Genomic DNA, 27,067 nt, shown 5'->3' on the forward strand with positions numbered 1-27,067 from the left:
CCTGGTCTACACCAAGAGTCAGGTTCCACAGGGCTGTACATCTCTTAAAATATGTTATTCTGGTCTTTTTTTCATATGAATGACTGGGAGACCAATTACTCACCTGTTCTTCAGACCAGTAAAGGTGATGATTTTGACTGTATGGGGCTGCTAATGTTGCTGGACATAGTTGACCAAGTATAGGATGAAGTGGTTGGTGTGAGTGGGCACAAAAATGGGTCTTGTGGAAACAGAGTCCAGAGATTGACAGCAGTGGTGGTGCAACCTGAACACAGGTCTCTCAGCTGCAGGCCTACTGCTGGGGTCTGCACCATTGCAGTGCGATTCCACCAGAGTTGGGTGCAGAGTTCAACTGTCATAATGGTGCTGGCATGGGAGAGGGGGATTTATATTTATTAAATATGTTTTTTATGGATTGTCTTTCTCCATCTCTTATTTAAAGTTTTACAGGATATAGTGGTCTGGGTTGCATCTGTAGTCTCTTAGAGCTTTTGGAACATTCTACCATTCTCTTCTTCATTTCAGAGCCCTTATTTAGAAACAGGGTTTTTTAGTCAGTTTTCTGCCTTCATGTTATTTGATTTTTTTCCTTGCAGTTTTATTTTATTTCTTTTTCTTCATTTTCATTGTTCTGAATATTGGATGTTGAAGGCAACTTCATTTATCATTATGTCTATTTGATGTTCTGATATGCTTCTAGCACTTTGATGTCAACCACCTTCTTTATGTTTTGGAAATTTTCTCTTATGGTTATGGTTTTGTTGAAAATAGTTTCTGTATCCTTGACATGGGTTTCTCCATTTTGCTCTCTTCCTATTATTCTAGTTTAGATATTTTCACAGTGTCCCAGATTTCTTGCGTGTTTTGTGCCTGGCTTTTGTTTATCTAGTATTTTCTTTGTGTAGGGTATCCTTTGTATTCCTGTACTGTCTCTAATGGCTTAGATGCTCTCTTGGACCTCTTGTATTCTTTTGGTGAAACTTGTCACTATAGTTATTAGTCTACTTCCTGCATTTTTCAATTTGCTTTTCTTCTCAGTTTAGAATTCCCTTATCAATATTATTTTTTTTGTCTGGAACTGTTTTCTTCACTTTATTCCACCGTTTCTTTATTATATTCATTGAATGCATCAATTTGTATCTTCTTTAAGTATCTCAAGAGTATATAAATGTTATTTTGAAGTCGTTGTCCTGTGCTTCAGCTCTACTGCATTACTCTGGGTCTATTGTATTGCTTTGTTGCATGCTATAGGCTACATATCATTCTGTCTGCCATTGATTATGTATTTGCACTGGAGTGCAGATATCTTGTCTTGGGATGATTGCCATTTTAGATGCTGATATTTGGTCTTGTCTTTGTTAGGTGAGTGTTTTATTTCTTGGATTCAGTTTCTTTCCCTGGTTATTAGTAGACTGTGGTGGTTTTGAGGTGCTTGGCAGGAAATACTTGTGTAGCCACTGGGGGTTCTGGGCACAATGTGATTTCAGGTTTTGGAAATTGACAATTATGACTACATGTGGGCTAAAAGGGAGTTTGCAGGAGTACACAGGTAGGTAGGAAGAAAGGAGGATATGCCAAAACAATTTGCAGAGTTCCATAACAATGTTGGCAGACAAGTTATAGAGGTCACGTCAGGTGGTCTGGTACAGGGGTGGGGGATAGGATGTTAGATTGAAATTGAAGGAAAGGGGGAAGACTGAAGATAACCATCTGATTTTCTGGAATGTGTGTGACTGGTGGCTTTCCAGGAAACGTTTTTTTTACCTTGAGGATGTGATTAAGGGATGTGGTCCTCAATGAGCCTATAAGAGATCTATATGCCTTTTCCACCAAAGGTAGGAGCAGAGACTCTCATTGCTGTTTATTTTCCCATGTTTCCCTGCAAAGCTTATTATTGGCCTTCAATGTCACAGTATTTGAAAGAAAATTATATTTTATAAAGAAGCTCAGGATATTATTGAAATAGAACCACATCATTTAAAATAAAGAACACTCAAAATAAATTCTTCCCCACTTAAGAAAAACTCCTTTTAGTCTAAGAAAAGCAGGACATATTTAAGTTTACCCTAGCATGTTACCAGACAATAATATAGTTTCCCTTTATTTAGAATAACTTAAGCCCCATAAGATATCCAGAGATATCAATCTAAATGTTGAATTAAAATTAACAGTTTATGATGACAAAGTCGTTGTGTTCCATTTTCCCAAGCAGTTTTCCTGATATTAGAAACACATATTTTTGGTAGTTCATATTTGTTTTTAACCAATATTATGTTAAATTGTGCATATGTTATTATTTTTTCTTTAATTACACAATTAAAAATTAGTAGAAGATATGGTAAATGTGCTTTTTATTAAAATTTACATGGTAAATAGAACCAACAAACAAAAATGAGCCATTATACAATGATGTAACTTCCAGAAATATAAAATATTGAAATACTTGTGAATTTGTCAAGTTTACATTTATATGTAGAACTCCATCAATCCACCTTCAAATAAGTCCCATGGAATCAATGTTATATTCTTTTCCCTTGTTCCACGTTCTACTGTGACTAGTTGTTGCAGCTTTGTCTACTCCATGAGCACACCAACCTTTAAACCTGTGGAGGACTTCAAAACTGAGAAGGACAAGAGATTTTGAATCCCAGCCATCTAATGCTTCATTAGCAGATTTTAATTCATGTCAACCTTTATTCATGAACTTTAATTCTCTCACTTCAGATAACAGGCTCCCTATTTTGACAGCTCATATTATGACATAATTTGAAAAAACTGGAAAAATACAATATATATCATAAGTAAACCCAGTAGCAGATACCACACATATTATCTAGGGGTAATAACTGCCATTCTTCGGTGAATACTGCTATAAAAATTAATTGATTTGTTTAAATATTTTAAAAATGGAACATTAGTATAAATGCAGCAGGTTATATATCCCTCCCTCATTACTTCATATGTAACCACCCTTGCTCTCCTTAAAATTCATTGCCTTCTTCTCTAACAGCTGATATGTCTCCGGGTGCCAAAACAACTTCTTTGTCCAAGGATAAGGCCCACTGAGCTTTCCCCTTCCACATTAGCATTCTTCCTAGTTCAGGTCATGTTTGGGCAGCCTATTTGACATCCTGGTACTCAGTCATTTCTAAAACAAAATTTAGCAGACTCACCCCGTTCAAATGTCCCCTAAGCATAGGTTTTAGCTGTTCATTATACTGATATTGTAAAAGGTTGTTCAACATATATACCTAGGAAAGTATCATCTCTTCAAATACAAACTTTTATGCATTTGTAAATTACCCATTCACAATACATGCAACTTCAATAAACACAATTGTATCTTGAAGTATTGTAAAGAATCAGTTAGTGATAATGTGTGAAACATTAATAGGGGTTTACATGTACAGTTAATATATAGGTATTTGGTAAATTTATAAAAAATGTCAATGATTAGAATATTCTGCAAAGAATCTTCCCTAAGGCAGTTTTAATGTCCTTTATCCTCAGGGGGTAGATGAAGGGAATCAATATAGGTGTGACTACAGTGTACATCACTGAGGCAACTGAATTACTTATTTGAGAATGTGACAGAGAGGAGGTAAAGTACACCCCTACTCCTGTTCCATAAAACTGGCAAACCACGGACAAATGAGACCCACGTGTGGAGAAGGTTTTATGCTTCCCTCTTAATGATGATGATCGCATGATGGAGGAAACTATTTTAAAGTAAGAGAAAATGATTCCTAAAATTGGAAGAAACCCAAAGAGAGTGCCTCTATAATATCTCACAATGTTATTGGTGACAGTATCAAAATTGACAAGTTTAAGGACTTCAGAAGGGCCACAGAAGAAGCTAGACATTTCTAAATAATCCTCACTGTTGGAAAAATTTAATACAGCCACATAGTGAAAAAGCAATTCCACAAGGCTAATTAGAAAACACCCGAGAAGGAATACACAGCAGCGACTGGGATTCATAATGTCCTGGTAATAAAGAGGGTGGCAGATGGCCACGAACCTGTCATATGCCATCACAGTCAGAAGCATATCATCCATACATCCTAAATTATGATCAGAGACATCTGTGTCAGGCAGCCCACCTAGGAGATGACTGGGCAGTCAGTTTGCATGTCCACAATCACCCTTGAAACAGTGGTAGAGATGAAGCCAATATCAACCACGGACAAGTTGGAGAGGAAGAAATACATGGGTGTGTGGAGATGGATGTCAGAGCTTACTGTCAGGATGATGAGCAGATTTCCTAGCAGTGTCAAGATGTACATGGACAAGAATAGGCAAAGAGAACAGTCTGTAGGCCTGGATCCTCTGACAGTTGAATGAAGTGGAATTCTGGCATAGATGTTGTATTACACATGTTTTTATTTCTTTAACATCTTTTGGAGGAAACCAAAAATGTTGTTAACATTCTTACCATCATGCATGTAGATCTTCCTTATAATTTGAGTAAAGTAAGTATAATTATTGGTTATTTTCTCAAACTTATTGTGATATCATTAATAATTGCACAGTTGTTGCAAATACCATAATCTAATTGTATTTTGTTCTTAGCTAATGTTTTACCTATTATGAGAACCATATTGAATACAGTAATCTGGCTTATGAGGCCACAATTACTATAAACAGCTGGCCTATTATCACAGTAATAAAGCAAACACCTTTAAGAAAAATATAGGTATTTTGTAGAAGTCTCACATTAGGAAATGGTTAATCAAATAAAATGAAATCTTGAAGCATTAACATATACTTTTTCTTTTATTTCATTTTATTATTTTTATTTTTTATTTTATTTTATTAAACAACTTTAAGTTGTTTCTAAAACAACATTTTGAACATATTTTCTGCTCTCATTGGTCATGGGACTGTGAGGAAGAGACACTGGGGATAGTTCAATGAGAATTTGAGGACTGGTGTCACACTACAAAATCACAATAGAGAAGCTCAAATTTTAATAACACTTCTTACACCATCATGCTGCCCAAATTACTGTTGTTCATATGATTAGGAAGAAGTAATAAATCTTGTACTCTCTTTTTTATCCTCAATTGCCTCAGAACTTACATGAATATATTGTAGGCCTCTGCATCCATGATGAAAAATGGTTGCTATGACAAACCCTCCCTTACTTGTTGGCTGTTGATGGCTCAAGCTCACTCCTGAATGCTGAAGTTAACATAATAGAAAGAGCTTTCTGATGCAGAGCATTGTAGAAATCGCAAACAGGGTTATATGGTCCTGGATTACAGAGAACAACCTGATGACCTACAGGAATGGCCTAACTAATTATTCTTACATAACCTTACAAACTCAATGCACAGAGCTGGTGATTGCTCATACTGGTCCACAATATTGCTATCTCTGAGGAATTCCTGCGGCTAATGGAGGAAGCAGGAGAGATGTTGAATATTCTCAAGAGGATAGCTATGAGGATTTTGATTAACATCCTAAATATTATATTTCCAGGTTTTTTTCAGTTTGGGCTCTCTTTAGTAATTATTTTTTCATTATTGTGTCCTACTGAATGCTCCTTCTGTATCTGCTGAAACCTGATTCTTTTCTGTGTGGCAATTCAAAGGCCAGAATTTCACCATGTCTCTTCTCAAGATTTGTGTCGGACAGATCTTTGACTCTTGAGAATCCCACTGTTGAGGTTGATCTCTGCAACTCAAAATGTCTCTTCCAAGCTGCTTTGCCAAACAGTGCCTCTACTGACATACATAAGACCCTGGAACTCTGTGACTCTGATATCATGTGATACTGGGATAGGGGTCTCCTAGCCTCTTAAGCACATCCACAAGATGACTGAACCTGCTCTGGGTAAGAAGAAACTCAATGTTGTGGAACAAGATAAGATGGACAAACTGATCATCGAGATGGATGGCACTGAAAATACATCTAAATTTGGCACAAATGCCATACTGGAAGTATCTCTGGCTGTTTAAAAAGCTGGTGCTGTAGAAAAAGGGGTTTCCCTGTACCCTCACATGACTGACTTGGCTGGCATACCTGAAGTCTTCCCATGCGTCCCACATTTCAATGTGATCAACAGTGGTTCTTATGCTGGCCACAAGCTGGTCATGCAAAACGTCATGATCCTACCTGCAGGGAGTTCAGTTTCAGGGAAGCCAGGCCCATTGGAGCAGAGGTTTGCCACAACGTGAATCACAAAACCATATCTCCAACCATCTTCTTACTTTTTACTTGACACAATGTCTCACTCTGTTGCCCAGTCCAGCCTTGTTCTCTTGAGCACCCTGCTTTAGGTGAGCTTTCAAGAGAGGACTAGCTAGATTTGCTGTTTATTAAATCCTTCAAGTGATTCCAATGTATTCTAAAGTTTGAAAGTCACTTTTCTGGTCTTTTACTGAACAATCTGTGACTAACAAGGCTCCAGGAAGAATCAGAAAGAGAGAAAGTGACAGACAGAGACAGAGACAGGGTGTTGTGCCCAAGTTGCAAAGTTCCCAGAAACCACCAGGAAGACACATCCAATAAACTGCAAAAGCAAGGTTTAATGATTTCTCATCCACACAGGACAGGGACCCCGTCTGGCTACCTGTTGCAGGGGCCCCAGGGGGAGTGAAATTCTCTGTCTAATGCTATGTTTTTAGACAAAAGTTACAAGATGACATGTGTAGGTACAGGTTTGTTTCTGATTGGTTGACATTTGGAAATGATCAGGAGAATTTCACAAAGTCATATTTTGGCATGAAGTACCTGTGTACCAGTAATTTTCATTGGTCTGTGATGAGAGGGAGCATTCTGTGGTTTCTATGGCTTTGTCTTGTTACTTTCAGGTTGCCTATTGTACATAGATATCAATAGTTTTAAAAAAATATATCCTGGAGACTACAGGGAAGGTTTTGGTCCCCCTGGAGTTTCTTTCGTAGCCAAACAGTTCCCAGGAACCAAGAATCTAGGAAACTGGAGGGTGGGGGGAGTTCTGGAGTTACATTGTGTTCAGTTTTGGTGCTAGACTCCAGGAAGCTAGAAGTTCTGGAGTTTCCTTATGTCAGAGGTATACGTGTCTTTTCTGTAGCCTGTCATGGCAGTTAAAGCAGGGGCTGAGCTAGGGTTTGATTTCTATTTCTAAATTATTATAAGTAAAGCTCTTGAGTTTAGTTTACCCCTTTCACAGAGCAGAGGCAAAGAGGCAGAGACAGAAACAGAGACAGAGAGACAGAGAGACAGAGAGAGACAGAGAGAGAGAGAGAGAGAGAGAGAGAGAGAGAGAGAGAGAGAGAGAGAGAATTACAGGCCCTATGTAGGTAACAAGTAATCAGGAAAACTCAGAACAGATGATGTTCTCAAAACAGATGATGGGCTCAAAAGATTATGCATCCATTGAACTCACCCACACTTTTTTTCTTCAAAGGTAGACTCATAAATATGAACCCAGGACACTTTCAGGCACTTTGACAGTTGGGGAAATAGCTAGCATCCAAGAGTGAGGTTCCTCCAAGATTACTTCTACAAAGGAAGAGAGAAAAGAAATTTAACTATTATTTTATTTTTAACTTAAAACAAGAGACCTTGTCTTTCTGGGCTCATATTAGGCACTTCAGCGCCGAACAGATACAAGGTCATGTTATCTTATATCTGGGCAACTTTTTCCTTATCAAGAGGAAAATCATTAATGAGAAATGATTGCTTAAATAACATCTTGGAGACAATTAAAACTAAGGTCTGAGGAGTGAGATTCCTTGAAATGTTAAAGAAATATTCAAATACTGTTGATCATTAGTTATAGTTTCCTTGAGGGTGTTTAGACCTTGAAAGTGTCCAAAATTATTTTCTTTTGCTGTTGTTGATGGTTATTGTTGTACTTGCTGCTATTGTGATGTGACTCAATGTGAGGCACAAGTTTCCATGTAGCACCTGATAAAAACTTTAAAAGAAAATTCTAAAAACAAATAGCAGAGAAAACAAATCTTCTTGGTAGCAACAATTTCTCAGGTGGACACTGTTTGCCAGAGACAAGCAGAGGCTCAAGAAGCTCCTTTAAAGGAAGTTTCCTGAAGCAACATAAGTGTCAAAAACTAAATAAGAGGCCCTGCAACAACAGAATGGTGTGAACCAGCATCTGACAGTGGCAGTGACCACATCTCTGAGATGGCAGCACACTGCTTGATGGCAGCATAGACCAAGGCTGTGAGCACAGCTCCCAGTGCTGGTGGTAAAATTACAGCCTCACCCTCTCCTCAGAAGCTAAAACATGCACCATAAAAGACCCATGGCCAGAAAAAGATGAAGAAAAACCTCTAATGCGTTTACATTGTGTTTAAAATGTATGTAGGCTTGGGAGAGAAAGATAAAGTGATTAAAAAAGAAATAAGGGTAGCTGGGTGTGGAGGCACATGCCTTTAATCTCAATGCTCAGGAGGTAGAGGTAAGCAGATATCTGTGATTTCAAGGCCAGCCTGGTCTACAGAGTGAATTCCAGGACAGGCTAAAGTAAACAGAAACCCTGTCTCAAATAACGAAAAAAGAAAACAAGTAGAACAAATTGAGTAACAAAAAGGTCACGTAAAGATGGAAAATACACAAAGTCTCAGTACTGTATGTTATTGTGTTGTCTTTAAATTGATTGCTGAGGAAAAGCAACAGCGACTAACAGGCATTTGATTATAAATGATGTTGTTTTAATCCAACACATATATATATATATATATTTTCTTTTTTTGAGATAGAGTTTATCTGTGGCTATGGAGATTGTCCTGGAACTAGCTCCTGTAGACCAGGGTGGTCTCAAACTCACAGAGATCCAGCTGCCTCTGCCTCCCGAGTGCTGGGATTAAAGGAGTGCACCACCATAACACGGCTCCAACTTATATACTTGAAAATGCCTTGACTTCAAAATTTAAGTGGAAGGACATGTATTTTGGATTTTGCTTTAATTTCCACAGAAACTGAAAAGCTGTGAATTCTGCCCACACTAACATGATTTGATGAAGCAAGATCACCTGAAGCAGTGGCCCAAGTGATCCAAGATCCAAAACAGCAGAGACAATACAGGCTTGCAGACTACTACAGCCAAGATTCGGGCACGTTTCTGTGTTTCCTTAGGATCCCCATGAAATTGAAAGTGTCTCCAAAGAATTGAAACAGGGTTGATTATGAATGGTTAAAGATCACAGTCAATCTCCTTCTAAAGAAAAAAGAAGTGGTGTTACCTGGCCCACCTTCCGTTGCCCTGCTTGGAGCCTCCTGAGATCTGCTGTGTTCAGGGGATAGGGGAAACTGTCCCAGCAGACCAGTCCATTCAGAGTTTGCCAGTCTTTAAGAGATCTATTTGTTATAGAAACTTTCCTATTTACATATCCATCCACATATTTCTTTGGCCTCAATCCTCCCATGTTTGCCACCAACCACCCTACTCGTTCCCTCCTACTCCCCAGGGATAGTGAGACCCTCCACAGGGATCATCAAGTCTGTCATATCATTTGAGGGAGGGCCTAGGCCCTCTTTCATTTACCTGGGCTGCAATAGTATCCCTCCATAAGGAATGGCCTCCCAAAGTCCATTTGTTCACTAGGGATAAACACTGGCTCCACTGTTCGAAGTTCCATAGACTACCTTGGCCTCCTAGCTGGCACCCACATTAAGAGGCCTTGGTTCAGTCTATTGCTTGTTCACCAGCTTTGAGAATAGCGTCTCCATGCTCTCATTGGGTCAGGTTAACTATTTTTGCAGGTTTCATCAGTACTGTCTTGACTCCTTTGCTCATCTCTCCCCCTCTCTGCAAATGGATTCTCGGAGTATAGCTCAGCGTTTAGCTATGGGTTCCTGTTTCTGTTTTGATCAGCTACTGGGTGAAGGCTCTAGGAATAGTAACCAATCTTATTGTGGGGGAATGGTATCAAAGGCAGCCTCTCAGCCACTGCCTAGACTTTTAGTTGGGGCCATCCCTATAGATTCCCCATCAATTTCCCTGTACCAGACATCTCTCCAAACCTGTACTGGTTTCCTTTTTCAAGGCATCTCCTTTCTTATCCTTCTCTATTCCTCCCCTGTCTCAGTCCTCCTGTTTTCCTTCCCCCTCCCCCTTTCCCTTTCTTTCATTCTCACCTCCCTCTTCTAACCCCCCCAGCTCCTTATTTTCTCAGGGGTTCTTAACCCCTCCCCTTCTTTGGAGGACCATGTGTTCTTTTCTTGCAGTCCTCCTTGTTTCCTAGATTGACTGGCCGTTTTGATTATAGGCTGGTTATACTTTGCTCTATGTCTAAAATCCATATACCAATGACCACATTCCATGTTTGTCTTTTTGTGACTGGGTTACCTTGCTTGGGATGGTTCCTTCTAGTTCCATCTATTTTCCTGCAAATTTCAAGGTTCCAGTGTTCTTTTCTGATGAGTAGTACTCCACTGTGTGAATGTACCACATTTTCGCTATCCATTCTTCATTTGAGGGGTATCTAGCTTGCTTCCAGGTTCTGGCTATTACAAACTATGCTATCATCAACATAATGGAACATATATCCTTGTTGTATGAATGTGGATTCTTTGGGTATATACCCAGGAGAGGAATCGCTGAGTCTTGTGGTGGACCCATTCCCATTTTTCCTGAGAAACGGCTATACTGATTTTGAAAATTTGTCCTATAAGTTTGCACTCCCACCAGCGATAGAGGAGTGTTCCTCATTCTCTGCATCCTGTCCAGCATAGACTGTCATTAGTGTTTATCATTTTAGCCAATCTGGAAGGTATAAGATGGCATCTCACTGTTGCTTTGAGTTGTATTACCCTGATGGCTAAAGATGTTGATCACATAAGTGTCTTTCAGTCATTTTACATTCCTCTTTTGAGAATTCTCTATCTAGTTCTGCCCCACCATTTTATGGGATTATGAGGGTTTTTTGGTGGCTAGCTTCTTGAGATCACTATATATTTTGGTAATCATCCCTCTGTCCGATGTGCTGTTGGTGAAGATCTTTTCCTATTCTGTGGGCTGCCATTTTGTGTTTTTGACTGTGTCCTTTCCCTTGTAGAAGCTTCTCAGTTTCAGGAGGTCCCATTTATTAATTGTTGATCTCAGTGTCTGTGACTACCAGTGTTATGTTTAGGAAGGGTTGGTTCACTTGTCCCAATTCATTCAAGGGTACTTCCCACTTTCACTTCTAAGAAGTTCAATGTGTCTACATTTATGTAGAGGTCTTTCATTCATTTGGATTTAAGTTTTGTGCATGGTGATACATATGGGTCTATCTGCAATCTCCTACATATCCACATCCAGTTATGCCAGCACCATTTTTTGAAGATGCTTTCTTTTTTCCATTGTGTAACTTTAGCTTCTTTGTTAGATCAGGTGTTCATATGTGTGTGGGTTTATATCAGAGTTTTCAATCCCCTTGGTCAATCTGTTTACTTTTATATCAATGCTAAGCTGTTTTCAGGACTATAGCTCTATAATAGACCTTGAAGTCAGGGATGGTGATGCCTCCAGAATTTCCTTATTCTACAGGGATTTTTTTGGCTATCTGCTTTTTTTTCTATTTAAGTTGAGTATTCTTTCAAGGTCTCTGAAGAATTGTGTTGGGATTTTGATGGGGATTGCATTGAATCTGTAGATTGCTTTTGGCAAGATTCACATGTTTATTAAGTTGATCCTACCTATCCAAGGTCATGGGAGATCTTTCAATTTTCTGGTATCTCTTTAATTTCTTTCTTGAAAGACTCAAAGTTCTTACTGTACAAGTCTTTCTCTTGTTTGGTTTGCATTACCCCCAATATATTCTATGTTGTTTGTGGTTATAGTAATGGGTGATGCTTCTCTGATTTTTTTCTGCCTGTTTATCAATTGTGTATGGAGGGATACTGATTTTTTGGAGTTGCTTAAATATTTAAAAGTGAGATTATAATTTAAATCTAATAGTTACAACCTCCTTCCCTACTTCACATATGCCCACCCTTGCTCTCTTTCAAATTGATTGCCTAGCTGTTGGTATGTCTCTTGTTCTCAGAATTCCTTCTCTGTCTAAAGATGAGGTCACTGATCTTTCCTCTTCCACATTAGCATGTCAGTTTATCTTCCTTGTTCAGTTCCTGTTCAGGCAGCCTGCTTGACAATTTCAATAGAACGACCCCTTGCAACTGCCTCCTGTGCATAGCTTTCAGGTGTTGATTGCATTAATATTGTAAAAGGCTGTAAAAATGTGCACCAATCCTCACTAGAAAAGTTTAATTACTCCAACTACAACTTTTTGTGCACTTTTACATCTACCCATGTACCATATGTGCAGCCCCAGTGACCATCACTATGTCATGCAATACTATGAAGTATCAGTTAGTAATAATGTGAGATATTAACTAGGATATATTGATACAGTTAATATATGGATACATGAAAGTAAATTCATAAAGAATATTATTGATTACAATACTCTGCTAAGCATATTCCTTAAGGAATTTTTAATGTCCTTATTTCTTAGGCTGAAGATGAAGGTGTTCAACATAGGTGGGACAACAGTGTATAACACTGAGGCCACTGCATTATTTCTTGGAGACCATGATAGAGCATAAGTGAAGTAAATTCCTAGGCCTATTCCATAAAACAGGCAAACAACAGACAAATGAGACCCACAGGTGGAGAAGGTTTTGTGCTTCCCACTTGATGATGATGATCGCATGATGGAGGAAACTATTTTAAAGTAAGAGAAAATGATTCCTGAAATAGGAAGTAACCCAAAAGGGGTGCCTATATAGTATCTGACAATGTTATTGGTGACAGTATCAAAATTGGCAAGTTTAAGGATTTCAGAAGGGCCAAAGATGAAGTTGGAAATTTCAACATAATCCTCACTGTTGGAAAAATTTAATACTGCCACAAAGTGAAAAAGTAATTCCAGAAGGCTAAGGAGTAAACACCCTAGAATTAAGACACAGCAGCGACTAGGATTCATAATGACCTGGTAATACAGAGGGTGGAAGATGGCCACAAACCTGTCATATGCCATCACAGTCAGAAGCATATCATCCATACAAGCAAAAATTAGGAGCAATGACATCTGTGTCAGGCAGCCCACATAGGAGATGACTGGGCAGGAAGTCTGGATGTCCACAATCATCCTTGCAACAGTGGTGGAGATGAAACCAATATCAACCATGGACAGGTTGGAGAGGAAGAAGTACATGGGTGTGTGGAGATGGATGTCAGAGCTTACTGTCAGGATGATGAGCAGGTTTCCAAACAGGGCCAAGATGTACATGGACAAGAATAGCCCAAAGAGAACAGTCTGCAGGCCTGGATCCCCTGACAGTTGAATGAAGTGGAATTCTGACATAGATGTTGTATTACACATGTTTTATTTCTTGAACATCTTTTGGAGGAAACCCGAAATGTTGTTAACACTAGTACCAGCATGCATGTAGACATTCCTTATAATTTGAGTAAAGTAAGTATGAATATTGGTTTTTTTTATCAAGCTTATTGTGACATCATTAATAATTGTACTTTTTTGGAAAATGTCATGCTCTAATCTTATTTTGTTCTTAGCTCATGTGTTATCTATTACAAGAGCCATATTGAATACCATAATCTATGTGATGAGGCCACAGTTACTATAAACAGCTGGCCTGTAGTGAGAGTAAAATAAAGCAAACGCCTTTAAGAAAAATAAAGGTATTTTGTAGAAGTCTCACATTAGGAAATTGTTAATCAAATAAAATAAAATATTGAATCATTTAAATATACTTTTTCTTTTATTTTTAAATGTTTTATTTTAATTTTAAATAGCTTGTTTTACATGTCAATCCCAGTTCCCTCTCCCTCCCCTCCTCCTGCACCCCATCCCCCCAGCCTCCCACCCTATTGCCAATTCCTTTCACATAGGGGATATATAGTTTAAGGTGACACTCAGAGGTCTTTACAACAGGTGTATGTTTAAGCACTCATGATTTCAAACTACAAAATAGATAGGGACCTGACCTCATTTCCTCCTTGTAAACTCCGAGTGATGGAAGATGCTGATAACAAAAAAAATCCGAGAAAATAGAATGCTATTTTGTAAGTCTGTAATTCAGTTACTTCAGAGGGTGAAGCCAATTACGGATCATGGGAAGTAGAAAAGCGTGAGTTGAATTATTGTTTCATTGTTGTGAGACTGTTACGAATGCACCTCAAATATACAACCCTCAGTTAACACAGCAGAAGTGAGCATTCCATTACAAAGGAACTGGAAACCAGGAGAGAAAAAAGGCAGGTCCTTATAATTCTGAATACAAAGCAACTGAAAGCTACAGAACAAGAGAAAATGGAGCAGGGTCTCCTCGGCTCTTAAGCACATCAACACGACTATTGTACCTGCTCTAGGTAGGAAGAAACTCAATGCTGTGGAACAAGATACGATGGTCAAATTGATCATTGAGATTGGAGACACTGAAAATACATCTAACCTTGCCACAAATGCCATACTTGAAGTGTTCCTGACTGTTTAAAAAGCTGGTGCTGTAGAAAAGGGGGTTTCCCTGTAGTCTCACATGTCTGACTTGGCTGTCAAACCTGAAGTCATCACATGGGTCCCACATCTCAATGTGATCAACAGTGGTTCCCATGCTGGAAACAAGCTAGTCATGTAAGAGTTTATCTTCCTGTCTGCAGGCAGTCCAGTTTCAGGGAAGCCAGGATGAAAGGAGCAGAGTTTTACCACAACCTGAATCACAAAACCACATCTCCAACCATCTTCTTACTTTTTACTTGACATGATGTCTCACTCTGTTGTCCAGTCCAATCTAGTTCTCAAGAGCACCCTGCCTTATGGGAGCTCTCAAGAGAGGACTAACTAGATTTGGTGATTGTTATATTCTTCAAGTGATTCCAATGCATTCTAAAGATTGAAAGCCACTGTTATGGGCTGAAAGAGTATCCATCCATTGCACTCACCCACACTTTTTTTTCTTTTTTTCTCCAATGGTAGACCCATAAATATGAACGCAGGACACTTTCAGGCACTTTGACAGTTGGGGAAATAGCTAGCATCCAAGTGTGAGGTTCCTCCAAGATTACTTCTACAAAGGAAGAGAGAGAAGAAATTTAACCATTATTTTATTTTTTACTTAAAACAAGAGGCCTTGTCTTTCTGGGCTCCTATTAGGCACTTCAGTGTCGAACTGACACAAGGTCATGTTATCTTATATCTGGGCAACTTTTTCCTTATCAAGAGGAAAATCATTAATGAGAAATAATTGTTTAAATAACATCTTGTAGACATTTAAAACTAAGGTCTGAGGAGTGAGATTCCTTGAAATGTTAAAGAAATATTCAAATACTGTTGATCATTAGTTATAGTTTCCTTGTGGGTGTTTAGACCTTGAAAGTGTCCAAAATTATTTTCTTTTGCTGTTGTTGATGGTTATTGTTGTACTTGTTGCTGTTGTGATGTGGCCCAATGTGAGGCACGAATTTCTATATAAAGCCTGACAAAGCTTTAAAAGGGTATTCTAAAATCAAATAGCAGAGAAAACACAGCCTCTTGCTAGCAACATTTTCTCAGGTGGGCTCTGTTTGCCAGAGACAAGCAGAGGCTCAAGCAGATCCTTTAAAGGAGGCTTCCTGAATCAACATAAGTGGCAAAAACCACATGGCTATTTTAAGAGTCCCTGCTAACAACTGAATGGTAGGTACAAGCTTCTGGCAGTAGCAGTGACAACATCTCCAAGCTGGCAGCATGCTGCTTGATGGCAGCTTAGACCAAGGCTGTGAGCACAGCTCCCAGTGCTGGTGGTAAACTTACACACCCCCTCCCTTGCCCACAGTGGCAAAAACATGCACCACACATTTAGCAGATAAAAAAAACTCATGGCCAGAAAAAGATGAAGAAAAAGCTCTAAAGCATTTACATTGTGTTTAAAAATATATGTAGGCTTTGGAGAGAAAAGAAAAAGGATAGAGAGACTTAAAACAGAAATAAGAGTAGCTGGGTGTGGTTTTTAATCCCAGCACTCAGAAGGTAGAGGCAAGCTGATCTCTGTGATTTCAAGGCCAGCCTGGTCTACAGAGTGAATTCCAGGACAGGCTAACATAAACAGAAACCCCATCTCAAATAACAAAAAAAAAAAACACAAAAAAGCCAAGTAAGGATGGAAACTATACAGAGAGTCTAGATACTGTGTGTTATTGTGTTGTCTTTGAATTGATTGCTGAGGAAAGAGCAACAGCGGCTAACAGGCATTTGATTATAAATGATGTGCTTTTAATCCAACTTATGTATCTATTTTTTTTCTTTTTTTTTGAGACAGAGTTTCTCTATGGCTTTGCAGGCTCTCCTCGAGCTAGCTCTTGTAGACCAAGGGAGTCTAAAACTCACAGAGATCCACCTGCCTCTGTCTCCTGAGTGCTGGGATTAAAGTGGTGTGCCACCACAACCCAAATCCAATTTATATATTTGAAATTGCTTTGACTTCAAATTTTAAGTCTAAGGACAGGTTACTTTGGAAAGGAGATTTTTCTTTGGTTTCCACAGAAAATGAAAAGCTGTGAATTCCCTCCACACTAATATGATTTGATGAAGCAAGAACACCTGAAGCAGTGGCCCAAGTGGTACAAGATCTAAAAAAAGCAGGGACAATGCAGGCTTGCAATCTACTACAGCCAGGATTTGGCCAGGTTTCTGTGTTTTCTTAGGATCCCCAAAGAATAGTCAGTGCCCCCGAAGAACAGGAAGTAGTTTGGATAGAATGACATCCAGATTCCCAAATATTATTCGTAAAAGTTTGGTTTCATTGAAACAGGGTTGATTATGAATGGTTAATGATCACAGTCAATCTCCTTCTAAAGAAAAAAGAAGGGGTGTTTCCTGGCCTGTCTTCCCATGCCCCGCTGGAGTCTCCTGACATCTGCTGTGTTCAGGGTAGAGGAGAAACCATCCCAGCAGACCAGTTCATCCAGCATCTGCCTGTCTGTAAGAGATCAATCTACCTGTTCCACTGGAGGTAGAATCAGAGAGTTCTTTGCTCTTTAATTTCTCATGTTTCCATGCAAAGTTTATTATTGGCTTTAAGTGTCACAGTATTTGAAAAAAGATCATATTACATTTTTTCCTGTATAAGAAAAACTCTTTCTAGTCAGAGGAAAGTAGAAAGCATTTAAGTTTACCCCAATTTATTATAAGATCACAACATAGTTTCCCTCTGTTTGGAATAACTAAAGCCCAATAAGATATCCAGGGCCAGTGTTGTCTAAATGTCTAATTAAAGTTAACAGTTCATGGTATCAAAGCTATTTTGTTCCATTTTCCCAAGCTGTTTTCCTGTAATTTGAAAGTCATGCTGTTTGTTTTTTAACCAATATTATCTTAAATAGTGCATATGTTATTAAAGTTTCCTTTTAATAGACACCACAAAATTGGTAGTAAATGTGCTTTAAATTAAAATATTTATTAAAATTTACACAGTGAATGGAAACATTAAACATAAATGTATCATTACTGAATGATGTATTTTCGAGAAACATAAAATATTGGAATGTTAATTGAATTTGTAAAGTCTATGGTTATGTTTACAACACCATCAATACCCCCTCAAATAAATTACGTGGAATCAATCTTATCTTCCTCTCCATTTATTCTATATTATCCAGTGACTTGTTGTTGCGGCTTCATGGATATTTTGAAAGGACAAGAGCATTGTGAACTCCAGCCATCTTATGCTTTATTAGTGGATTTTAATTCATGTCAATCCTTGTCCATGAACTTTAATTCTCTCACTTGAAACAACAGACTCACTATATTGAAAGTTCACAATGGGACTTAATTTGAAAATCATAACCAAGTAACACATATAACATGCATAATATTTGTCATAAGTAAACCTAGTAGCAGGTAGCACACACATTATCTGAGGTGATAAGTCTCACCATTCTATGGGTATTGTTAAATTTTAAATCAGTTTTGCTTAAATATTTATTTTCAGTTTTTTATTTGTTTTAGAAACATTCCTATTTACATATCCATCCACCCATTCCTTTGGACTTCCATCCCATGCTTCCCACCAACCCACCAAAACCCCCATCCAGTCTCCAAGGATAGTGAGACCCTCTTCTGCTCCAAAATTGCTCAGGGTTTCTTAACCCCTCCCTTTCTTCGGGGGACCCTGTATTGTTCTCTTGTGGTCCTTCCTGTTTCATAGCTTGACTGTTTGTGTGGATGGTAGGCTGATAATCCTTTGCTCTATGTCTAAAATCCATATACTAGTGAGTATACTCCATGTTTGTCTTTTTGTGACTGGGTTACCTTGCTCAGGATGGTTCCTTCTACTTCCATCTGTTTACCCGCAAATTTCAAGATTCCATTGTTCTTTTCTGCTGAGTAGTACTCCACTGTGTAAATGTACCACATTTTCTCTATCCACTTCATTTGAGAGGCATGTAAGTTGCTTCCATGTTCTCGCTATCACAAAGAATGCTGCTATGAACATAGTGGAACATATGTCCTTATTGTATAAATGTAAATTCTTTGGGTATATACCCAGGAGATGAATTGCTGGGTCTTGTGGTAGACCCATTCCCATTTTCCTGAGAAACTACCATACTGATATTAAAAGTCATAGTAGAAGTTTGCACTCCCACCAGCAATAGAGGAGTGTTCCTCTTTCTCCACATTCTCTCCAGCATAAACTTGTATTGGTGTTTTTCATTTTAGCCAATCTGGCAGGTGTAAGATGGTATCTCACAGTTGCTTTGAGTTGTATTACCCTGATTGCTAAAGATGTTGAGCACTGTCTTAATCATCTTTCAGCTATTTTAGATTCCTCTATTGAGAATTCTGTTTAATTCTGCACCCCAATTTTTATTGGATTCTGTAGTGTTTTGGTGGCTTGCTTCTTGAGTTCATTATATATTTTGGAAATCAGCCCACTGTCAGATGTGTGGTTGGTGAAGATCTTTTCCCCTTCTGTGGGCTGCCATTTTTTTTTGCTAACTGTGTCCTTTCATTTACAGAAGTTTCTCAGTTTCAGGAGGTCCCATTTATTATTTTTTGATCTCAGTGTCTGTGACTACTTGTATTATATTAGGAAGTGTTCACCAGTACCAATTCATTCAAGGGTACTTCCCACTTTCTCTTCTAAGAGGTTCAATGTGGCTACATTTATGTTTAGGTCTCTCATTCATTTGGATTTAAGTATTGTGCATGGTGATAGATATGGATCTATCTGAAATCTTCTACATGTCTGCATCCAGTTATGCCAGAACCATTTGTTGAAGATGCTTTCTTTTTTTCCTTTGTATATCTTTAGCTTCTTTGTAAAATCAGGTGTTCATAGGTGTGTAGGTTAATGTCAGGGTTTTCAATTCAATCACATTGGTCTATCTGTCTACTTTTATGCCAATGCCAAGCTGTTTTCAGGACTATAGCTCTATAATAGACCTTGAAGTCAGGGATGGTGATTCCTCCAGAAGTTCCTTATTCTACAGGGGTGTTTTGGCTATCCTGGGTTTTTTTTCCCATATGAAGTTGAGTGTTCTTCTTTCAAGGTTGGTGAAGAATTGTGTTGGGATTTTGATGGGGATTGCAATGAATTCATAGATTGTTTTTGGCAAGATTGCCATGTTTACTATGTTGACACTACCTATCCAAGAGCACGGTAGATCTTTCCATTTCCTGTTGCTTAATTTCTTTCTTTAAATACTCAAAGATCTTACTCTACTGGTCTTTCACTTCTTTGGTTAGCATTACCCCAAGATATTTTATGTTGTTTGTTGTTATTGTAAAGGGTGATAAATCTCTGGTCTTTTTCAGTGCATTTATCGTCTGTATACAATAGGGCTTCTGATTTTTTGGAGTTGCTTGAATATTTAAAATGAGACTATAATGTAAATAGGAGAGTTACCACCTCCTTCCCTCCGTACTTCACATGTAGCCACCCTTTCTCTTTCTCAAATTCATTGCCTTTCTATCTGACTTTTGATATGCCTCTTGCTCTCAGAATCCCTTCTCTGTCTAAAGATGAGGACACTGAACTTTCACCTTCCACATTAGAATGTCAGTTTATCTTCCTTGTTCAGTTCCTGTTCAGGCAGCCTAGTTGACAATCCTGGTTCTCTGTCATTTATAAAACACAATTTCAATAGAACAGCCCATTTCAATTGTCTCATATACATAGCTTTTAAGTGTTGATTTTACTCATATTGTAAAAGGCTGTTAAAAAATGTGCACCAATCCTCCCTAGAAAAGTTTAATATCTCCAACTTCAAAGTTTTGTGCACTTTTACATCTACACATGCACCATATGTGCAACCCCAGTGAGTGTGACTATGTCATGCAATACTGTGAAGTATCAGTAATAATGTAAGACATTAACTGGGATTTATCAGTACAGTTAATATATAGATACATAAATGTATTTCATAAAGAATATCACTAATTAGAATATTCTGTTAAGAATGTTTCTTAAGGCAGTTTTAATGTCCTTGTTCCTCAGACTGTAGATGAAGGGATTCAACATAGGTGGAACAACAGTGTACAACACTGAGGCCACTGCATTATTTCTTGGAGACTGTGACAAAGAGGAAGTGAAATAAATCCCTAGTCCTATTCCATAAAATAAGCAAACAACAGACAAATGAGACCCACAGGTAGAGAAGGTTTTTTGCTTCCCGCTTGATGGTGATGATCGCATAATAGAGGAAACTATTTTAAAGTAAGAGAAAATGATTCCTGAAATAGGAAGTAACCCAAAGAGACCACCTACACAGTATCTGACTATGCTACTGGTGAAAGTATCAAAACAGGCAAGTTTAAGTAGTTCAGAAGGGTCACAGAAGAAGTTGGAAATTTCAAAAATATCTTCACAGTTGGAAAAATCTAATACTGCCACATAGAGAAAAAGTAATTCCAGAAGACTAAGGAGAAAACACCCTAGAAGTAAGACACAGCAGCGACTGGAATTCATAATGACCTGGTAATACAGGGGATGACAGATGGCCACATACCTGTCATATGCCATCACAGCCAGAAGCATGTTATCCATACATCCAAAAAGTATAAACAGTGACATCTGTGTCAGGCAGCCCACATATGAGATGACTGGGCAGTGAGTTTGGATGTCTACAATCACCCTTGGAACAGTGGTGGAGATGAAACCAATATCAACCATGGACAGGTTGGAGAGGAAGAAGTACATGGGGGTATGGAGATGGGGGTCAGAGCTTACTGTCAGGATTATGAGTAGGTTTCCAAACAGGGCCAAGACGTACATGGATAAGAATAGGCCAAAAAGAACAGGCTGTAGGTCTAGATCCTCTGAGAGTTGAGTGAAGTGAATTTCTGGTGTAGATGTTGCATTACCCATGCTCTTATTTCTTGAACATCTTTTGGTGAAAACCAAAAATGTTGTTATTGTTGGTACCAGGTTGTAGACCTTTAAATTTGAGTCAATTAAGTAAAAATATTGATATTTTCTCAAGCTTTTGACATCAATAATAATTACTCAGCTGTGGTAAATGCCATACTAATAATAGTGTTTTTTCTTAGCTCATGAATTACCTCTTATGACAGCCATATTTATTACAGTAATCCAGATGATGTGAAGCCAGAATTACTGTAAAAAAGTAGCCTGTATTCACAGTAAAATGAAGCAAACATCTTTAATACAAAATGGGTATTTTATACAAGCCTCACTTTAGGAAAACTGTCTGTCAAATAAAATGAAAATTTGAAGCATGTAAACACAGGTCTTTTTATAACAATAACATAAAATAAGTTTATTCTTCTTAGAATATATGTGGCAGTGTGAAGTCCAAGTCTTTAAATAACAATTTGTGATTCATATCTAGAAAAATATTTTAAAGTTCCAGTGTCTCCTATAGGTTCTTCTTTTTCTTTGACTAAAAATATTTTCTACATTTTTTGTTTTCTGATTTGAGGAAGCCTTTGTTAAAAACTTATTTAGATTTTAATAGCAATTGATACATGTACTCTTTATTTCTCAAAGTCTATTTCAAATTTTTACAAATATGTGTAAGGTAAATCCACATGGATCACAGAACATTTCTGTCCACCACTATTAAAATGTCCAGTGATGTGAAACATATGTAGTATCATTAAATACAACCGAAATTTTGTTACAAAGCTAGCTTAGAGAGTTCATCTCCCCATAATATCAGTAAACTATGTGGTATAAAAACTTGCTTTTTCTATGTCTATGCAATGCTACTGATTTTCTGAAGTGCAATCCAGATTGACCCAGAGACCTAGCTTCAGTCCACACCTCCTCAGACAGCCAGGCCTGGTGCATACATGACCATGTTCTTACTACAGAAGAAATTTCAGGCTCACTTTTAAATCAGAGTACACTGAATTGCTCAAAAATTAAAAAGGATTAGGATACAGAGATGGTCAATACTCTAATGGACCCTAATACCCCCTTTCTGTTTTATACTATAAACTATTGGAGTTATTATATTACTGCATATAAATATCACCCAATTTTCATTATGATTTTCCCACTTTTCCCATGAAAGGCATCCTTTAATATGTGCCATCAATAATAGTTAAATCTATCCAGTTATACTTCTTCCAAGATAATGCAATATGGGATGAACTCACATGATGAATATATTTCTATTTGTTTCCAATGACTAAGACAGTGTCTGTGGTTGGGAATCAATGAATTGAGAGAACATTTATGACTTTTACCATAGCCACACGCTCATTCAAACCAATGGTAACAACCTACCACAATTTGCAAAATGATAAGATTTGTATTGTATTCGTTGCTCCAAATTAAAAGTCCTATGAATACAGAAAATATGAGTTTTTATGGGTATATTTCCAAAGAGAACTTGACCATATGTGAAACTCTTAAGTATGTCTTCACACAAAACAAAATATTGATTTTCCATTTCTTTGTATGCCTGTACATTCTTTTATCTTCAGGTGAGAATGCATAAAACAATTTTTGATAACCTAATAGTGCAGCTATTTAATATCATTAGATGATCCAAAAAGTACATTACACTGAAACAAACAGCAAAATATTGATCTTGCATCAATTTCTAAGTCACATTTCTGAATGGAATGAAAATGTAAAGAAAACCAATTATGTGTAAGTCAGTGTTATGATAGTAGAAAAGGTCTACTTAATGTTTAAAGCATATATTGTTCACTTCACGTCTGTGGCAAGGAATTTTTAGGCCCTTTGAAACGAAAAAAAATTGAAAGTTAGAGGTAATAACATATCAATATACAAAATAAACTTCAGTAAATAGGACCATTCATATTAAAATATTTACTAAAATTTGGTCATATGGTAATTCGGGTATCTCAGAATTACTAATAAAGTCTCATAATTTACATAAATAAATAGCAGAGACAAAATAATTAGAAACAAATATGTCACTCTTTGATTCTGGAGTATTTTCTCGTGGATTCTTTTTGCTCTTTATTTGTTTTTTTTTTGTATCTGAAATTATAACATAGTAAAAGTTCTTCCTTTAATTTCACCTCTTCAGACTCCCTATATAAAACTCTTAACTCACCCCACTCTACTTCACATTCATAGCTTCTGAGTCCATTAATTATTCCATGAATATATGTATATTTTCATGGATCACTATTCATATAGTTTTTAAAAGATATCCAGAAGTTTTAACAGCATGTATCTTTTCTTTAAGCACTCATGTTTTCAAAATACAGATGATATAGGGACCTGACCTGGCTTCATTTCAAACTTAGTGGCTGAGCCTTGGAATGATGGAGGATGCTGATAGCATCAAAAATATCAAGAAAAATAGAACACAGAATGTGTAGATCTGTAAATTCAGCACTTCAGATGGTACAGTCAAATGAGAGCAGGTTCACTGAACTCCTACAGGGAACTTGGTAAGACCATGTCTCAAAATACAAAGGAGACAATATGGGCCGAGGGAACTAGAAAAGCCTCAGTTGAATTATTCTTTCAATGTTCTCAGCATGTTCCCAATACTGCTTGGATATAATACCCGCAGTTCACACATCAAAGGTGAACATTGTGTTAAAAAGATCTGGAAACCATGAAGTAAGAAACACATAGTGCTGTTTCCTTGTTTTTTTTTTTTTGAATAAAACATTATGAAATGTCTGTTTACTGAACAGATCATTTTGTGTTTTGATAAGGCAAATAATTCACAGAAGACTTCAATCCTTTCTACCTAACCACTGTCTTTGTCTTTCATATTCTATAAATAATAATTATGCAAATGCTTATAATTTTGGAATTTTGAAGAACGATTCAGGTGAAGTAAGATATATAAAATATAGAGCTCAGATCTTTCAACCAGGGAAGACCTTAAGTCACACACACAAAATAGCTTTCTTCAAAAGTGTAATTACATAATCACCCTACTCAGCTAGACACAGTACTTTATGTTGATTAGGAAAAACTTAGTTGTGCATACTTCTGCTATAATTGGTTATAGGAGTATGGAAAAGAGACACTGGGAAAATTTCAAATTTGAAAACTACAGTCACAACAAAAAATATAAAATTCCAGTATAGAGAGGCTCATATAATTTGTAGTTATTATGTAATCATTTTGCTCAAATTATCATAGTTCATATGATTAGGAAGAAATAGTAATTCTCCTAGTCTCTTCTTCATCCTCAATTCCCTCATACTTACATGAATAAACTCTGGGTCTGTGTGGCAATGATGAAGGGCAGTGAAGATGACAAAACTCCCCTGTTTGTCGACTGGTGAAGGTTCAAGCTCACTCTTGAATCCTGAAGTGAACATAATAGCAAGAGCTTCCTGATGCAGAACACTGCAGGAAGAGCAAACAGGGTTATATAGTCCTGAAATACAGCGATCAAGCTACTGACCTATAGGGACAGGCTAACTAATGATTCTTACATAACCTTAGAAACTCAATGCACAGAGCTAGTGATTACTCATACTGGTCCACAATATTGCAGTCTCTAAGGAATTCCTGGGGTTAATGGAGGAAGCAAAAGAGATGTTGCATGTGCCAAGAGGTTAGCTCTGAAGTTTTGTTGCCATCCTAAATTTTTCATTTTCGGTTTTATTTCAATTTAGAATCTCTTCATTAATTTTTATACTATTACTAAATTCTCTTGAATGCTCTCTCCTGTGTCTGCAGAAACCGATTTCTTTTCTGCATGGCAGACTGAAGGCCAGAAATTCACCATGTCGACTCTCACAATTTGTGCCAGAGAGAACTTTGACTCTTGGGGAATCCCACTGTTCAGGCTAATCTCTTTACCTCATGAGGTCTCTTCCATGTTGCCATGACCAACAGTGCCTCCAATGACATTTATAACTCCATGAAAATGATAGGATGTGCTACTGGGGAAGGGATCTCAAGATGGTTGATCACATCAATAAGACTGTTACTCCTGCTCTGAGTTGCAAGATATTGAATGCTGTGGAACAAGAGAAGTTGGACAAACAGATCATCATGATGGACGGCAGTGAAAATAAATCTAAATTTGCTGCAAATGACATACTGGAAGTGTCCTAGGCTGTCTCAAAAGCTGGTGCCATGGAAAAGGGGTGTCCCTGTACCCTCACTTCTTCTGAAATGGCTGTCAAACCTGAAATCATCTTTCTGGTACAAGATTTTCCTGTGACGTACAGTGGTTCTTGTGCTGACAACACACTGGCCCTACAAGAGTTCATGACCCTTACTGTAGAAGCATCCAGTTTAAGGGAAGCCGTATGAACTGCAACACACATTTATGAAACCTGAAAAATGTCATCAAGGAGAAATAAGAAAAGGTTGTCACCAATGTGGGTAATGAGGATAGGTATGTCCTTAACATCATATAGAGCGAAGAAGCTTTGGACCTGCTGAAGGCCCCACTGCAAAGGCCAGCTACACTGACCATGGTATCACGGACATGGACAGGGCAGCCTCTGAGTGCCTCAGATCTGGCATGTATGACCTTGACTTCAAGTCTTCTGTTTATTGCAACAGGTACATCATGCCCTACCAGATGGCTAACCTGTATAAGTTATTCGCCCAAAAGTATTCAGTGGTGTCCGTCAAAGACCCTTTTGAGGAACACAACTAGGAAGTTCTGCAGATGTGCACTACTATCACAGGCATCCAGGTGACTGGGAATGATTTCATGGTTTCAAAGCATAAATGGATTGTCAAGGCTGTGACAGAGAAGTCCTACAACTGCTTCCTGCTCTAAGTGAATCAGATCAGTACTGGGACATAGTCTCTGCAGGAGTGTTAGCGGACTTAATGCAGTTCCATTGCTCTGGGGACACTGAGGATACTTTCAGAGCTGACCTCTTGATGCGGTTCTGATTGGGGTAAATCAAGTCTTGTGTTTGTTGCTTATCTGAGAACCCAGTCATGTAAAATTAGGTCCTTAGAATCAAGGAAGAGATTGGAAGCAATGTGAAGCTTGCTGGAAGGTCTTACAGGAATCCCCTGGAAAAGTAAAGCATTGGCTGGAGATCCTTAGAGTGCCAACTGCTGAGACCCTGTCTTTGATGTCATGGAGATTGTTCAAAGATGGCCCAGTGCTTGCCCCTCCCATGCTTCAGCTCTCTTACAGTTTGTAAGCCACACCTGACCACCAGGAGCCCTGCTGGAAACCACAGCTTTGTAATCATGAGACTTGTCCAAATCATTGATTCTGTCACCTGACTTCCCAGGTAGTGTCTGGAGCCTTCATTACACCAGTGTAATCTCTAGGGTGGCCAGCGGCAGGAATCCACATCAGAAGTTCCACGTGTGAAAGAAAAGACTCTGTGACCCCGAAATAATTTGGTGAATTAATAGATAAATTTTACTTTCATACCTTGAATTTCTCATCATTTTGTTCTACTGTTTTATTTTCACAGACTTCATTTTTCTTTCTTGGGGGGAGATCTTTTCATTTTATTATTTTTATTTAAAATAAAAACAATCTTATGTTACACAATAATCCTAGTTTCCTTTCCTTTCCATTCTCTAATGCCCCCCAACAACCCCCATAACACCACTTTACACTCCCCAGGGAGACTGAGGCATCCTATGGGGGAATCATCAATGTCTGTCACATTATTTTGAGCAGGACCTAGGCCCTCTTCTTGTATCTAAACTGAGACAGTGTCCCTCC

General features: G+C 38.0%; 1 protein-coding gene and 1 pseudogene across 1 annotated transcript; one reads left to right on the forward strand and one right to left on the reverse strand.

Annotated features, from left to right (window-relative positions):
* Positions 1-5,610: 5,610 nt before the first annotated feature.
* On the forward strand, positions 5,611-26,406 carry LOC110339595 (annotated as a pseudogene).
* Positions 20,377-21,303, reverse strand: LOC106022672 (olfactory receptor 18-like). Its single transcript, XM_013126278.2, has one exon. The coding sequence runs from the start codon at positions 21,301-21,303 to the stop codon at positions 20,377-20,379; it is 927 nt and encodes a 308-aa protein (XP_012981732.2).
* Positions 26,407-27,067: the final 661 nt, after the last annotated feature.

This window comes from Mesocricetus auratus, unplaced genomic scaffold (assembly GCF_017639785.1).
Source record: "Mesocricetus auratus isolate SY011 unplaced genomic scaffold, BCM_Maur_2.0 Super-Scaffold_100707, whole genome shotgun sequence".
NCBI lineage: Eukaryota > Metazoa > Chordata > Mammalia > Rodentia > Cricetidae > Mesocricetus > Mesocricetus auratus.

What these genes read in the sequence shown, in the direction of transcription:
- LOC106022672 (XM_013126278.2), bottom strand. Translation starts at nt 21,303, where the DNA reads ATGGGTAATGCAACATCTACACCAGAAATTCACTTCACTCAACTCTCA.